Here is an 18,099-nt window from a genome sequence, read left to right on the forward strand (position 1 = left end):
GCCCATTTCTGGTGTCCCCTGCCGTGATATTGCTGGAATATTGCTAAAAGCGGTGTAAAACCATACTCACTCACTATTTGAAATACTGTACACTTCAGCTTTCACATTTACTTACTGGGGGCGGGGGGACAGCCTAGTGGTTAAAGCGTTTGCCGAAGGCCTGGGATTCGAGTTACCACATAGGTATAATGTGTGAAGCCCATTTTCCGTTGTCCCCCGCCGGGATATTGCTGGAATATTGCTAAAACTATACTCACTCATTCATTTACTGTCTGTACAGGCCATAACGAAAAGTGCAGATTGATTGAAGCATTCATTGGTAATGTTAAATGTTCAATGTTCTTACCATTGTCAGACCATTTGCTTCTATTTACTGGCTTGGTAAAGAGACGTCTCAGCATTGGTGTTGATGTGTTGACAGAATATAGCCAGGCCTTGGATGATGTCCATACCTTCGAAATATGTTAAACGTATTAAACCTTTCTTATTTGTAAGTTGTATTCCGTTTTAAAATGTACTCATTTTGTGGAAAAAACGTATTTATCATCGCAAGATGCAAAACTTAAAGTAAACAAAAGGAAACTGAAATATACACTCACAATACTCAAATGATAGAAACGATCACTGTTCAAAGAAAGGAGCACGCAAACACAGCGACGAGCTCTCCTTCCCTTGAAAACGACCACCTCCGTGGTCTAGTGGTAGAGCGTCCGCCTGGAGAGCGGAAGGTCCGGGGTTCGATCCCCGACCGCGTCATACAAAAAGACGTTAAACGATGGTACTTGTTCTAACCCTGTCTGGCGCTCGGCATTAAGGGGCTAAAACAAGGACTGGTCGGCTCGGAGTCAGTATACTGTGTCTGAGTGGGGTATTCATGTTAAACTGAGGCATGGTATCTCAGTGAGCTAGCACTAAAAAACGGCATCAGTCCGGACTAGTACAAGCAGCCACACACACGCACATGCACGTCGCTATATAAGTGCAATAATCTTGGACGCGACGTTAAACCCCCTTTTCACCTCACCTAATGTTAGATACCCAGTTTATTATCTTTCTATTATTTGCAGCTAACAGCAACATATTCTAACATCTTGCGACATTTGGTTTTTCAGGAAAATGTACAATACAGCACGTTTGTAAGCATATATGTATGAGGGATATCTGCCACATTCTCCCCTTACATTGACATGATAATATAAATCGTAAAAACGCTTGCAATAAATGAGTCGTCTCAATTTCTTTACAATTATTTGAACTCCAAATTTAACCGTACAACGAAATAGGGTAAACTTTGGAATACAAAATATGGAATTATGTGTCGAGTTTGAATTGCTGACAATGTCTGAAATAAACCACGCATAACCTGTGACGAAGCATTTGCAGCATGCTTATTCCATGACAAAGATTTATAAAATAATATTCCAAGGTACGAATATAACACATTCTATTTGCTTGTCATGGTAAAACTATTTTTCTTATCTTGACAAAATGCCACCAGTCTTAAATACAACTACTTTGGTTTTATCTAAATTAGCAGTCAACTAAATGAGAAAAAAAACGTCTCAACGTGTTTATAAACTGCATGTAGGTATCTGGCTGTAATAAAAGCATGTCAGAAACTTATAATCGTGGGTTTATGGTTCTTGGTTTATCAGCACTAAACATTCACTAATGAGTGAGTGAGTTGGGTTTAACGCCGATTTTAACAGTATTCCAGTTATATCACGGCGTGTCAGCTTAATGTTGGAAGTGATGCAGGTCTCGGTGAAACCCACGAGCACGGGTATGGTGCTGACAAACCTAGAAACATAATCGGGGCAAACCGGGATTCGAACCCACCGTCATAGGTTTCTGGTGTGTCCAAGGGACACAGCTCTGCACAGCGAATTGCGGCGCCTAAAACGGTTAGAATTAGCTTTCAGCAACCCATGCTTGTCGTAAGAGGCGACTAACTGGATCGGGTGGTCAGGCTCGCTGTCTTGGTTGATGCATGTCATCGTATACCAATTGCATGGATCGATGCTCATGATATCAATCACTGGATTGTCTAGCCCAGACTCGATTACTAACAGACCGCCGTCATATAGCTGTGTTGCGGCGTTAAACAATAAACAAACAAACAAAAATTCTACAAAAATTGTAAAAGCCTAAGACCTGAATCACTTCGAGTTTTCCTCCCATTTTAAAGCAAGGTGAAGGATTAGGTGAAGCGAATCAAGAAAAGAGTCCCACTGTGGTATATAACAATTTTTATTGTACTAATTACACATTGGTAGACCTAATAACTGCAAATAAATATGATAACATCCTTGTATCTTTCTCAACGAGGGGGCACAGGTGGCCCAGTCATCTAAGGCGCCGCGATTCGCTGTGCAGAGTTGCGTCCCTTGGGCACGCCAGAAACCTATGATGGTGGGTTCGAATCCCGGTTCGCCCCGATTATGTTTCTAGGTTTGTCAGCACCATACCCGTGCTCGTAGGTTTCACCGAAGTGGTAAACGTCTGAGACCTGCATCACTTCGGGCGTTCCTCTCACATTAAGCTGACACGCCGTGATATAACTGGAATTATGTTAAAATCGGCGTTAAACCCAACTCACTCACTCATTCTCAACGATAATATGTGACAATACTGTTGAAATAAAAAAAACTCTTTTCGTGCCTTTCGAATTGTCATACTTTTCGTTTTGCAACACGGTAAAATAATTGAAAGTTGAATGAAGTTCAATGTCACTTTCAGGGTAGGTAACTCATATTTCACTTCCTGTATCTGTTTCTTCGTCCCTTCTTCCGTCTCTGAGCTCAGTGGAAGACGCAATTGTTTGACTCTCACTCATTTCCTTGAACACGATTTCCGTAAATTGTACGTCCTCTCTCAGGGTACTTTCGACATCTTTGTACATTTTCATCACAGCTTCATAAATTTCTTCTCGTATGCATGTCTTGAAAAAGGAGGACGCTGCTACCGCTTCTCTCCAAAACGTCAATCTGTCACCAACCTCACAAGCATGTTGCCTGAAGAAATCCGTTTCCATGATGACACTCTCCAAATGCTTGCAAGACTGTTCAAGTTCTTTAAGACCATCCTTTCTGTCGGAATTCATCATCAAATAGGAAGGAAATAAAGTTTCAGCGTTCGGGAAAACCTGATTGTATAAACAACGCGGAGTCGTCTATATACCTGGGTTTGATGAGTGGCTGAGTAGTGACAAAGGTTATCCCAGCACAGATGTGGCGACTTTGAATGAAGGAATATGTTGTAGACTGGTCTGCCTGTATGCATGTCTGAAGGCCAGGATGCACAGATGAATCGTGACACCAGTCTAATTAATGATGATTCGCTTATACATTTATATGCCATTGTCCCTTATATGCCATTGTGTGAGCTTACGGGATAAATGTCTCGTCTGTTTATGCACAAGCGTTAAACGTATAGTTGGCGCACGTCTGTCTCATGCCTCGTGTCACCATAAATCTCCATTTGTACCTTCAATATGTCAAAGCTATGACCTTGAAGCGAAATAAACGTTTGTTGTTGTTGGTGGTGACAAACAATTAAACGTATCTATTGATTGAGGACAACATGTTTGTATAGTGTCATCCTAGATAAGCTCGCGACAAAAAGCTGATTGAGTAGAACTAGTATGGCATGCAATCAGTAAACAAGTTGTTGATCTTAGAGATTAACTGTACATTGTTTGTGTACATCCCCGCCTATCCGGTGCTACAGTAAACAAACAAATCTATGTCACTTTTAGAGAATGTGCTACTGAAACAACATTTACAATTATGTTAGTTTAGAGTTCGTATTTGTCAATCGCCAACCAATGGATAAGCTCTTGTATTACTGAAGAAAACAACGTCAAGTTCTTCTGGCTATGATATAGGTAAATATTAGCACTGTAACTTCTTTGATTGTCAGTATTTTGGTATCTTGGTATTTGGACGGGTGGGAATTCTGCATTAGCCCAAAGCGCTCATAAAATCATTGACATGTTTCAGTTTCGAGTATTCCTAACAACTAATTGCGAGTATATAACTATCATGAGTGATTGAGTGGGTTTGGTTTTACGCCGGTTTTAGCAATATTCCAGCAATATCACTGCGGTGTTAAACAACAAACAAACAAACAATGTATCACTGACCCGTATCATGAGGCGACGCGATCTGTCCCCACTGATGTCCAGGCGCCCGGAGTTCTCAGAGTCTGTTCGGGCGCACCATGTAGTGTTGTAGCAAGTCCGTTGAAGACTGCAACGTTGACCACAGTCGAGTAGTCCACAACTGCATTTATCATCAATATCACATATTCTGTTTTGAACTATGACACAAAAAATCATCGAGATGGTTTGAAACATGTTCACCGGGATATATCACAATTCAAATTGCGGCCTTCGCCCCACCGTGAATGGCAATAATGTATGATATTTCATATGACATGTGACTCTTCTTATGCATTATTAAGTCGAACAACCGGTATCAACACTATATGACTGTTATCCAGTGATGTATGCTGGTAATATAGTCGGAATCGAGAAATGCTTTTGGTAGAGATTTCGTATGTTTATTATATCTATACAAACTGAAATAACATATATACAATATTTATATGAATTTATACAGATCCGTGGGAAGAAAGCCCGAAGTGGTGCAGGTCTCGTTTACCACTTCAGTGAAACCTACGAGCAAGGGTATGGTGCTGACAAACCTAGAAACATAATCGGGGCGAACCGGGATTCGAACCCACAATCATAGGTTTCTGGCATGCCCAAGGGACGCAACTCTGCACAGCGAATCGCGGCGCCTTAGACGACTCTTGGCAACCCCGGCGTCCAAGAATATTGCACTTATACATCGACATGCATGCACGTGTATGTGCGTGCGTGCCTGCGTGCGTGCGTGCGTGCCTGCGTGCGTGTGTGTGTGTGGCTGTTTGTACTTGTCCGAACTGATGCCGATTTATAGTGCTAGCACACTAAGATACCATGCCGCAGTTTAACATGATACCCCACTCAGACACAGTATACTGACTCCGAGCCGACCAGTCCTTGTTTTAGCCCTTTAATGCCGAGCGCCAGACAGGGTAACAACAAGTACCATCTTTTAACGGCTTTTGGTATGACGCGGCCGGGATCGAACCCCGGACCTTCCACTTGACCACCGAGGCGGCCACAAAATGCAGGGAATAGCGATTACGATTTCAGAAAATTGGATTTGCTTACACTTTAAATTAGCATAGTTGCGCCCCTGACAATGACCAGTCAGCATAGCCTACCAGATGTTGTAAAATGAATGGCAGTTTTTGCTGCAGGCTGGATTCGTTTTGGATAAATTAAGCTGGAAATCGTCAGGACATTTCTTATTATTAATTTTTTATAATTTTTTTTGTAAAAGTGTGCATTAGCCTTCTGTGACAAAATAGATATTACATTTTCATAATTGGAGAACATGTTCCCATGAAAACCAAAAAAAAACGAATATGATGGAAATTGAGATTGAGCTTTGAACAAATTTACTTTTATTTCAAACGCCTTTTTTCATAATATCATAGAAGACGTACATGTCACATATATCAGGAACACTACTTCATAAAATAGCAAATAAATGTAGATCCTTAAAAAAAAGCCATACATTTGAAAAGTTACAGATATGTCCCAAACACATATTTATAATATCCGCCCAAACGGGCGATACACCGGACAGGCTTACAGTAAACACCCCGTGAAAGAGTTCGCTCCCTTGAGAGGAAGTTGTTTGCTCGCCACTGTCCGATTGTGTTGCCAAAACAATAATGGCGGTGGTAAGCACTCGGGCCGTTCACCAAGAATATAATATCGCTGAGCAGGAATTGCAGGACCGGTTGGCGTACATTTACGGAGCCAAGGAAAATGAAGTTGATTTATTTAGGTGAGTAGAAAATAAATATACTTTATAGTTTGTAGCCAAATTTGGCAACTTTAAAACATATTCAGCGACAGCGGTCAGCTGGTGGTCAGGTCACATTTGGCGTACTTATTTGCAAAACGGCGTGTAAATTTTCACTTAGACGTGCGTTTTTTCGAGTTCTTGGTACACCGCGTAGAACTTCAATCGTGGGTGAACAATCGGATGACGCACGGGCACGTACGGAATGTGACGTCACATATCTATGAGGATCATATGACGTCACAGATATATGACGTATCTTGTGACGATTTGCACAACTGTGATGAACCGGAAGTGTATGAAATAGCATTTTGTGTGTAGAACTGAGCGAACTGATCCAAGATGTCTATGGCACTTACAATTTTAGAAGGGATCCCAATCTACCAATCTGTTGGAACTGGATCAAAGTATTTCTATATATCCCACTTTGCTATTTACTGTTATGATTTATTGTCGACTGAAAAGGGACATGTTTTATGTGAAAGTTTGGTTTTCAATTGGAACCTATATATTTGTCTCAAATTGCATATCTATGTGATTCTTTCTGTTCTTTTTGTTGACTCATATTTCGCTTTTTTGAATGAGATATATTATTGTCATTTTATATATTTTCCAAATATTTCAGGCCAGCTTTGGCAGATCAACAGAAGATTGGTTTCTTCAGCCTGGACCGAGCGTCACAAACAGACATCACAGAAGTGGTTGACCTCAAGGAAATGACAGAAGTGCTGCAAGTCTTGTTACAAGTAAATAAGTGAAATTAGTCATATATTTCATATATTTAGTCATGCACTTTTTATTTTTGAAGTGATTACAACTTCTGTAGGCAAGAAATCTGTTCAATATTTCTGGAGATCAGCTTAAATGTGTGTTTTTGTTGTAACATATGCTGTTTTATACTTGCCTCTTATCAGGATCTCATTTGTAAAAACTGCTAGTTTTAGCCTACCAGAAATTGACTTGTAAAGCATGCAAATGTCAGGGCCATGTTTGTTGATGTCTGAAAGCATGCAGTATCTACCTGGCCATTCATTTTTGCATACTTATTCACATATGACCCCAACAGATACTGTTTTCATCGGTTGGCTTTATCTTGCCAAGAAACCTACCCATTGTATGATAAATGTCTGTATGTTCCTTTAACTTTTGTAAATCTACCTTGAATAAGCATTTAGAAAATACTGAATTTAAGTTTATGAAACATATGTTCATAGGAGAAATTAGCTGTAAAAAAATGTCTGATTTTGCTCCAGATTTGCACATTTTTCTTCAAATTTGACCACTTTTGTCTTTTGATTTGTGGACCGCCTCCGTAGTCTTGTGGTAGAGCGTCCGCCTGGAGAGCGGAAGGTCCGGGGTTTGATCCCCGGCCGCGTCATACCAAAAGACGTTAAAAGATGGTGCATGTTGTTACCCTGTCTGGCGCTCGGCATTAAGGGACTGAAACAAGGACTGGTCGGCTCGGAGTCAGTATACTGTGTCTGAGTGGGATATTCATGTTAAACTGCGGCATGGTATCTCAGTGAGCTAGAACTATAAATCGGCATCAGTCCGGACTAGTACAAGCAGCCACACACACACACACACGTGCATGCACGTCGCTATATAAGTGCAATAATCTTGGACGCGACGTTAAATCCAATCTCACCTCACCTCACCTTTTCGTTTGTTTTGGTGTCATTCAATAACGTTTATAATTATCAATATACAGTACATATCTTCGTTTTATTATTTTGATGATTAATACTTGGAGAAACATTTTTGTGCTACATGCAGATCTGTGGTCCATGTACAGGCAGTCATGTGTACGAGTACCTGTCTCAGGTTGCCACTTGTACAGGTGACGGGCGACCTGTCTCATGTACACATGACGTCCTCCACTGTGTGCTACCCAGGTTTCCTGCTTGCACTCACTGAAGGAATTTCCCAAGATACTGATTTATTAACTAGGAAAACGTGGGTATAATTTGAGGTGTACTGGGTACATGTAAATGCGAATATACCAACCAGGGTACATATAAATATAATGCAATGTATCGTTGATGGTAAGCTGTTGATAAAACCCCATCAGCTTCACCCTCATCACTGATAAAGACTGCAATTAGGGCTGGGACGGGTTCAAATTTACTACCTGGGTATTTCTAGATCAATTAATATCACGAGTGTTAAAATGCACTATCCTATTATATCTTTACACAAGGCCAGACACTTTGTAGAGTATCGCTTACCTTGTATCGCTTACCTTGTATCGCTTGTATCGCTGTTGATCTAGGAATATTTAAGCGATGACCCGAAGACCCGCTGTAGGTCTCCAGAGTTGGGTACAAAGTGTCCACTTATGAATTGTTTTACTCGAGCCCTGGCAAAAACTTTTCAGATACACGTATGAAACAATCTCATCATGCATGCACTGAAGTTGACAGAGCTTTTTCTTTACTCAAACATATAAAAAGCAGAAGGAATGCGTGCATTATCAGAAAAAATAATGAACATTAGCAACTTGTAGTGTAACCATGGAGATTTATTGTCTTTAAACAATATATCACGTGACTAACCACAAGTCCGGGTAGTCCTGTGAATACCCGGGTTCTACTCGGGACCCACCCGACCCAAGTACCCAAGTTACCCGTCCCAACTCGAGCTGTAATCAGTCTGTTGCATGATGTTTTGTTCACATAGGATGTAGCTGCATTAAGAAGAGATATCAACTTCACTAAGCATGTGATGCAGGCTGATTATGAATCAAAACTTAAAGAAAAGTCACTAGATCTGTGAGTATGCTTGATTTAGTAGAGACTGACAAAAATAAATACTAAATACACATGTTTTTGTTTACCGTATTTTCTTGAGTATAGTGCACACCCATGTATAATGCGCACCCCCCTCTAGCGGGTTCAATATTTTGGAAAAAAAGAAATTTGAATATTATGCGCAGAAAAAAATTACATCGTACCCTTTCAGCGAAGTCCGCCAAACGAACGGGTGATGAGAATCTTCCAGATATACAAAGAACACTTTTAAAAGCCAGACGTGTAATTAGATGATTATTTTGCGTACTTCAGTATGGATTTGTTGACATGGTATTTCCGGTGTTTCATGCTCACGGTAATGTCTTTCCTTGGGGGAAAAAAACAACTCATAATTCGTGTATAATGCGCACCCTGTGTTTTTTCGAAAAAAAGTGTGCACTATGCTCAAGAAAATACGGTATTATTGTTTTAAAACACAGACGATCAAATTGTCATTGTCATTGTTATTTTTTCTGTTATTGTTTGCTTACAACAGTCAATTGCACTTGGATTGGTTAAAATTTAGAAATATTTATTGTTGCACAAGTAAGTTTGGGAAAAGTTTCTGACTTTGTTGTGAGGATGGAGGAGTTTTAACACTTCTATCATTGTTCATTACTAGCCCTGCTTGTCAACATGCAAAACCTCAATGCTGGAGCTATGTTTTTCGCTGTAATACACACAACTGAAAATGAAATTTGTCACAGGTACTGCCGAATAAACGAGCGAGTATCAGAGTTGGAGAAGTTGCACGAAGATGTGAGTACAAACATGGTGTTGGACCTTCATGTATATTACAGAGCACGGTTGTTTTAGGCTGAAGTTAGCAATATTCCAGCTATCTCACGCCGCCTTTAAGTAATCGAATGTGGGTCAGACAAACCTGTGGTTGATATTCTAACTTGACGTCACATGCTGTGATAACCAGACGACCCACAGTTAACCAGTTCATGGACTTGACCACTTTTTTAGCTGCAACTTACAACCAGCAATACACTGCTGGGAACCGCTTCTAACCGGGTCCCAGCAATAGACTGATGGGAACCGCTTCTAACCGAGTCCCCATGGAATAACATAGTAAAAATAAGTTGGTGGACAACTCTGTGAAGATCTATCTGTCAAATATTTACGTCTTTTATCATGGAATGATCAATATTGATACAGTACTAGTGTTCCCTTGCCATTGCGCTCTTCAATAACTTGGTTATAGTGCGTGGTAAAGCATGGCTCCAAAAATTTACTAACATAAACTCAAGTTTTCCAATGTATGTATGTTATTTAGATATTTTCAACCCTTATTTTCCTAATTGTTTGGTTTTCTCCTGAAACTTCAAGATCACAAAGATGAGAAGTTTTTCTCACCATGATTACCTCATAAACTCTTTTACCCTGGTTTGGTAAATCTTTGTCAAAATCTGACGACCTCTCTATATGAGGTCACATCGGGGGAACTGTCAAGTCAGCCAATGATGAAGGCTCCTGAAGTCTTGGTATGAGAAGCATATCTGGTTTCTGAATCTCAAACCCAAACCCAAAAGAGAATAATCTGTTTGATAAGACAAATCGGGAGCACGGGTGGCCCAGTCGTCTGAGGCGCCGCAATTTGCTGTGCAGAGTTGCATCCCTTGGGCACGCCAGAAACCTATGGTTGTGGGTTCGAATCCCGGTTCACCCCGATTTTGTTTCTGGGTTTGTCAGCACCATACCCTTGCTCGTGGGTTTCGTCGAAGTGGTAAACGTCTGAGACCTGCATCATTTCGGGCTTTCCTCCCACATTAAGCTGACACGCCATGATATAACTGGAATACTGTTAAAAGCAGCGTTATTTATATTGTTTTTTCCTGTATATGCATTAGAAACTAACATTTTCAATCCACTAGGTTTTTTGATGAAAACATATAGAAAAACCCTTAAAAAGGGCAAATTTCTACTAGTCCTTATGATACCTTAACTACTGGGCAGTTTGGCAAGGACTGTGGGACTAGTGTCAGTTTCTATCGCTGTGTATGCTAATTTTCTGTTTGTGTTTCAGAGAGTGAATACTGTCCGTAAAGCATATCGGCAACAACTGGCAGATGCAATTGCAAGAATCTCTGCGCTGTACAAGGTAAGGCCAAGTCATTTTGTCTGAACGTATGCTTCGCAGGGGAAACAAAACTCAATTAACTAAACCTGAACTTATCTTGCAGTCAACTAAACGTGAAATCGCCTCATAATCAACTAAATGTGAAATCCCCTACGATGTAATGAGCAATGAAAACGTAAAAAGATACAATGAAATGAATTTGAAACTTAAAGTGAAATTGCTGTTTAATTAGCGTAATTAGTGTGAATGGATAACTATTTCTACTCTATTCTTCACTATACTATTCTATTTCACTCTTTTCTGGACTGCCTCCGTGGTCTTGTGGTAGAGCGTCCGCCTGGAGAGCGGAAGGTTATACCGACCGCGTTATACCAAAAGACGTTAAAAGATGGTACTTGTTGTTACCCTGTCTGTCGCTCGGCATAAAGGGGCTAAAACAAGGACTGGTCGGCTCGGAGTCAGTATACTGTGTCTGAGTGGGGTATTCATGTTAAACTGCGGCATGGTATCTCAGTGAGCTAGAACTATAAATCGGCATCAGTCCGGACTAGTACAAGCAGCCACACACACACGTGCATGCACGTTGCTATATAAGTGCAATAATCTTGGACGCGACGTTAAACCCCATTTCACCACCACCTCACTCTTTTCTGTCACTTCGAAAGAGATATTCATTTTGTTACTTGCACCAGAACGCCAGAAACCAACTGAAATCTACTGTGTCTAGAGCATGCACAGTTTACGCTCACCCAGCAAGATGCATGTGCAGCATGCTAACTTTAACGCTGTCTCTGAAGCTGTTGTGTATTTCTTATAATAGATATCAACATTAGGCTAAAAAAAATAGTCTTGGTTCTCAGGCACTGCCCACATCATCATAAGGTTCATTAAAATATAATTCATATATTGAACGTTTCTCTCTTCCAGAAACATCTTGAGCGAAAATTGAGGTTAGAGTGGAATAAACATAACGCGGGCGCCGACCTTCTGGACGAGAAGTACCGTGAGATGCACCAGACCATTCAGCGGAACGAGGCCGCCATACACATGCTCAAACTCCAGCTTGCTCAATACCAGCAGCAGCCAGTAGACATCGGGGTGAGAGTTGTCTCCCTTTATAGTGTCCCATTTTAATATCTTTTTCACTGCATCCTACATTTTTTACTCTGGAACTAATAAAGATTTTATGTTCAATCAATACATCTTTTGGACTTAACTTAACTGTTCACACTATATCTAAACATTTATGTGCTATAAACAAAACTTAGAAGCCAAGCTGTTAGCACAGTGAGAGATTTTCTGTGTATGCCTCTGCAATAAAGTATGAATTTGGAGTAGTAGTTAATATATGCATTTAGCATTGTAGAATGCACAATCACCTTCACTTACTTTAGATCTAAACCCTTAAGTAAGATGCCATTGCCCTAAAACACTACTATCAATCTCTGCTGTATTCCGCAATTTCCGTGCTTGTGGAATATTTTTCAGAAATTGCAACGCAGTGCAGAAATGTACCCATCTAGCAGAAAGTCACTTTTTGTGCAGAATTTGTGCAGAACTTGTGCAGAATTTCGCATTTTTCTGCCATGGAAGATGTCAAATACACTTAACATGCGTGTCGAAAGCCGGTACTAAACATGTAAAAGTTGCACTGGTTTACTGAAACGAACAGTCGTTATTTGAATTGTGCTCTGAATTAAAAACATCATTCCAAATTTGAGGTGTTTGTGTAATATGGAAATAAGAAGAAACAATTTACAAATGATCTATTAATGACTGCCACTAGTGAACAGAAGCAAAACAAGGAAATTCACGTAAACTTGGTGCAGAATTTTAAAAATTAGCAAATAATAAAAAATTGGATGCAGAATTTACAAAGATTGACCACGGAATACAGCTCGGACTGCTACATAGGCTACCTGCCCACATCAGTGCTTCAGAGATCATTGCTAGACTACCCTTGTTTCTTTGTCAGATGAAAGTAACTTAACGGCAAGGAATGAGTCACAGATTTGAATGTCGACCGTAAAGAGTTTGTTCCATGCTACATTTTTGCAGCAGTGCTCGAGGTCGGAGATGACCCGGAGCGGTACCGACCCCACACCTACCCTGCTGGTAACGCTGTGACCTCACTCTCCTGTGCTCGATTGTGTCCTGCTTTGATCTACAGTGTTCCCCTAACAACTGTTTACATAATGTCCCCCTAACAACTGTTTAAAGCACTGTCACCTTGGTTTACACATACTACTGATCTATAATGTTTCCCTAACAATTGTTTACAGCGCAGTCAGCCTGGTTAACACAATACTTATACGTCATGTTCCCCCAACAACTGTTTACGATGCAGTCACGCTGGTTTATGCATACTACTGATCTATAATGTTCCCCTAACAACTGTTTACAGCTCAGTCACCCTGATATATAGTATTATATATATGAGCATACCTTATTTAACAATTGTTACCTCCCTTTGATGTTTTTCTGTATGTCCGGTTGTTGTGTTTTAACCTTCAACACCTCAGTGCTTAAATGGGGAATAGATATATGCAGCCCCATGGGGATGCCAGGTTAGGAATCTGGTGTTAAGCAACAAACAAACAACACAGACCAAGATATATGCTAGCAGGGTTTTTCTGGGCGCATAATATGAGGTTCTGTATCAATAATATTTGAGAATGGATTCAATGAATTATAAGGAGTCCTAGGGATCGCACAAAAGTAAAACTTCTTCAGTTCTAGCCTTGGTTGCATACAAGTTAAATTGAAATGATATTTCTATTCTGATCACCATGATCACAAATACATCAATCTCCATGTTGGATTTTCAACTCTGAAAAAGCTTCATTTCAAACCAGGAAATCTATGATAAGTGTAAGACTTTAGATGACGTGTACTGCTATGACTTCATCAAAATTCTTGGACATCAACTGTAGTGTGGCTCGTTACAAGCCTGGAGATGTCAAGTAGGTTACGGTGGGTTGCAGTGATTTTTCTAATCTAACCTGGTACCTATTTACTGCATGGTTAACCGAGTCAAATGTGGGACAAAATACAGATCTCACAGACACATGCATGAGGATTGTTAACCCTGGAGTGTGATTACTCCAGCTTGAGCTTTGTGATGAGGAATGATGAGTGTCTTACATACAGAGGATGTTAATGAGAACTGTTTTTATATGTTTTTTACCTTACCTGACGCTACACAGTGCTTTAGCTTCCCTACCTTATACAAACAGACAGTACTGGAACGAAGAGACAGTTTAAACAGACGACAGCCCGTGCCTCTGCATCCATGAGTTATCCCCCTTGGCCCCTACTCCTCATATTCTCCTCTGTCTGCCCTGCGGACAAACGTGTACAGGAACAGAGTTCAACTTACCTTGTTAAAATATCTTCAAATTTCATTTTTAGGATGGCGTTACTTCCATGTATCCTTTCCATGCTTGATATATCCGCTTGTGTGCGGTTTATAGCTTGTAATTCGATTTTTATTCGTGGCCGCGTAACTTTCCGAGTTTCGCGCCTTGGTCGCCATTTTAACTTTGGGCTTCTCGTGTCACGTGGTTGCATGTTAATGTCCTTCTTTTGCTATAGTTTTCTTAAACTTTTGGTGAATCTCTCATTTATTTTGTTGATTAAGGCTTTCTATTGACATAATTCCCATTAATTAGGGGTATTATGTTTTTGAATTGCTTCAAGTTGCGCTTCACACTGTGTTGTGGTGTGTGTGTTTGTGCGCTTTGTTCACATATTGTCCACTAACATGTTTTGCTTCCTATGTGATTCTGCACGTTACACTTATGTGATATTTACAAGCGCCGTCGGCAGCTATCGCCGGGACAGTGTTGCCAGTTGTCTCCCAATCGTCTTCTGGCATCACCGGATCATCACCATCCGGCGCCGGACCATCGCCTCGTTTCATCCAATCACCAGCTGTCGCCAGGCCATCGCCAGAGCTTGCTAGACCGTCGCCAGCGATCACTGGATCGCCTGCTTTCGTCAGACCGTCGCCAGCGCTCGCTGGTTCGTCAGCCATCGCCAAACCATAGCCAGCGCTTGCCGGATCGCCAGCTATCACCAGGCAGTCTCAAGCGTTCGCCTGATCGACAGCTATCGCAAGATATCGCCAGGGTGTCGCCAGTGTTCGCCGGGCTGCTAACTATTGCCAGGCCTTCGTCAGCGTTCACCGGATCGCCAGGCCGTCATCAGCGTTCGCCAGATTGCCAGGTCATCGCCAGTGTTTGCCGGGTCACCAGCTATCGCCAGGCCGTCACCAGCGTTCGCCGGATCGTTGCCAGCTTTGCCAGAATTTTGCCAGTAACGTAGGTCGCCATACAGTCGCCAGGACACCTTTTTGTCTCGCAGTCCATCGCCTACTCAACATGGTTGCTTCTGCCAACTCGGCCATCTAGGACTATTTGGACAAGTATCCCTCAGGGGCCAATGACCAGCTCTTCTCGGTCCTGGATTGGCAACAGAGCCAACTGGTACACATGTCGACTTACATTCAGTTCTTGGTTCTTTCACCATTGCCAGACGTTCGGCCCTACTCAAGCAGTCCTCCTGGGACCCGTCGTTCAAGACGCAACCGATGCGCCAACCCTGGTCTGGGTCGACGCTCTTCAACGGCCAGATCCCGACTGTTGCTCAGGAGGCCCAGAGTTGGGACGCTCATCAGCAATAGTTCCGACTTCTTAACAACATGGACCATTACTTCAGACGCCCGACAACTGGCAACTCCCTCCGCCAGTTGTCCCTGTTCATCCGTCTCCAGTTGGAGGGAGACTTCAGGCTTACTGGAGGAACTGGCAGCTGCTCCAGGATTTGTTCGCCAATTCTGGGCCAATCCTCCTCTGACTACCACTCCCTTGGCACCTGGATATCGGCCTCATGATGTGCCGGAGCTTCAGGCCATTATTGATCTGATCGCCAAGAATGCAGTGGATCGCCTGGAAGCCGACTCCATCTCTCCAGGGTTTTATTCGCCAGTCTTCCTGGTGCCAAAGAAGGGTTCTTAACTCCGAATGATCCACAATCTGGCGCCATTCAACCTCCATTATCTTGCGCCTCCACCATACTTCCAGATGATCTCCATCCGGTCTCTGCGCCACCTCCTTCAACTGATGGACTACCTCATCAGTCTGGATCTCCAGGATGCCTACCTGCACGTTGCCATTCAGGCAGCACATCATTGTTTCCTCTGCTGCATATTTCAGGGCCAGCACTTTCAGTGGAAAGTGCTCCGATTTGGCATTTCCATGGCAACGTGGTTATTCACATGTATAACCCATCCCATCGTTGCGTCCCTTCACCGCAGGGGGATTCGGTTCGGAGCCTACTTCGACGACTACATCCTCGGTCACGGCGTCAATCGGACACTGATTCTTCAGCGCCATTTCACCCTTCGCCTTCTCCATCGGTTGGGTTGGTTGATCAACATGGAGAAATCGGATCTGTCTCCCCCTCGCCATCTCACCTTCATAGGTGGTCTCCTTCTGACAGACTCTCCTTGATACAAGTTCCTCCGGATCGGTTCGCGGCGATCCAATCCGGGGTCAGGAAAGTCCTCTCACAACCTCTCGATATCCGTCAGGGGCAGAGCCTTCTCGGGCTGTTGACCTCAGCTCAGGATCTAACATCCTTGGGTCATCTTCAACTGCGTCCCCTTCAACGGTTTTTCCTGCCATTCTGCGCTCAGACCTGTTGGGTCCCCTTCTTCCTCTGCCAAGGGAATTAGTCCGTTCCTGGAGTGGTGGCTAGTCCCATCAAATGTCTTGAGTGGTTCCTCTATGACAAGCTTCAAGGTCACTCACCATCTCTTCGTGGCCGCGTCTCTCCAAGGATGGGGCGCCCACCTTCTCCAGGAAACCGCCTCCGGTCTTTGGACTCCTGCGGAACGTGCATGGCACATCTACAATCTGGAGTTGGAGGCGGTCATTCGGGCGATTTGTCATTGGCGTCAAATACTCCGCAACAGTTGTCCCATGGTTGACTTGAACAACTCCACGGTAGTGTATTATAAAAACAGGCAAGGGTCGACTCGATCTGCTTCTCTCCTGGAGCAGACCTTTTGCCTTTTATCTTCAGGTGTCTCAGCAACGTCGCAAGCAGCGCCAGAGGCTGTTCAACCCACTTTCCAGCCGTAGCTCTGCAGAGATCTCTCATAATACAGTCTCCCTTTGGCTTTGTTCTGCTATCCTGAGGGCTTATCGTCGTGCTGACTTACGACCACCTACAGCCTCCAATCCACACGAGATCCGTGCCCTGTCTTCGCTGGCCCTCCATGCTAACGTCTCTGTCCGATCCATCATGGAGGGATGCTTCTGGTCATCTACTACTGTCTTCGCCAGCCATTGTCTTCGCAACATATCGGTGGAGGATGTCGAGGGTACACATAGCTTTGGTCCACTTGTCCTGGCCCAACAGCTGACCAACCCCCACTGCCACTGACCGTGCCGATGCCGAGGAACATGGCTGTCTGCGGCCCCACTGGCCCCGCCGACGCCTATCGACAAGGTTGGACCATCCCCTGTGCTGTTCCTCTTGGGTTGCTGGGTACTGTTATGTCGGTACCTCGTAAAGTTTTGGTCCCGTGTTTCCCCCTCTTTTTTGAGCCGGTCACGGAATACCTTACTTTTACCCTCTGTCAAGTATTGTTCTCTGTACCCTTCATACCACAATTCTGTTCCGAGAGGGCTTGACTGCATCTTATCCCCTTGCCTGCCGTCTCGGGAGCCGCTGCTTGCTGTCGCCTGCTGATCTTCCTGCCGGACGGTTTTGTTTGTGCTTCTTCAGTGTGCCTGGCCCTTCTCACAGTAAGCTCGCCTTCCATCAGTCGAATAAAGCACTGTGTAGTGTCAGGTAAGGTAAAACAAGAGCATTTCTGATTAAATGCAATGTTTTTATACTTACCTGATGCTACACCTATAGGCCCACCCGGACTCCGTCCTCCTCCTCCGCCTTACCGTTGGCACCACTGTGTACTCTACGGATGATCCAGTGAGGAATATGAGGAGGGGGGCCAAGGGGGATAACTCATGGATGCCAGGGCGCGGGCTGTAGTCTGCTTAAACTGTCTCTTCGTTCCAGTACTGTCTGTTTGTATAAGGTAGGGAAGCTAAAGCACTGTGTAGCGTCAGGTAAGTATAAAAACATTGCATTTAATCAGAAATGCTCATTTTAACAAAGAATTGATGTTTTTTGCTTGTCTTACATGATGCCTGAGAAAGGTGTACCAACAAGCATTCCTGTGAGCACACAGCCACTGAGACATCTCCGAACCAATGCTTGTCGCAAGAAG

At 42.9% G+C, this 18,099-nt stretch overlaps 1 protein-coding gene across 1 annotated transcript in view; it reads left to right on the forward strand.

Moving 5' to 3' along the window:
- Positions 1–5,790: 5,790 nt before the first annotated feature.
- LOC139464934 (uncharacterized protein C10orf67, mitochondrial-like) overlaps positions 5,791–18,099 on the forward strand; it is a 40,301-nt gene continuing 27,992 nt past the window's right edge. Inside the window, exons 1-6 of the mRNA XM_071246537.1 lie at positions 5,791–5,906; positions 6,550–6,670; positions 8,604–8,695; positions 9,421–9,472; positions 10,746–10,820; positions 11,727–11,897. Of these exons, the coding sequence (XP_071102638.1) occupies positions 5,791–5,906; positions 6,550–6,670; positions 8,604–8,695; positions 9,421–9,472; positions 10,746–10,820; positions 11,727–11,897 (627 nt within the window). The remainder of the gene's footprint in view (positions 5,907–6,549; positions 6,671–8,603; positions 8,696–9,420; positions 9,473–10,745; positions 10,821–11,726; positions 11,898–18,099) is intronic.

This window comes from Haliotis cracherodii, unplaced genomic scaffold (assembly GCF_022045235.1).
Source record: "Haliotis cracherodii isolate W230 unplaced genomic scaffold, xgHalCrac1.p SCAF_17, whole genome shotgun sequence".
In the NCBI taxonomy this organism is placed as follows: domain Eukaryota; kingdom Metazoa; phylum Mollusca; class Gastropoda; order Lepetellida; family Haliotidae; genus Haliotis; species Haliotis cracherodii.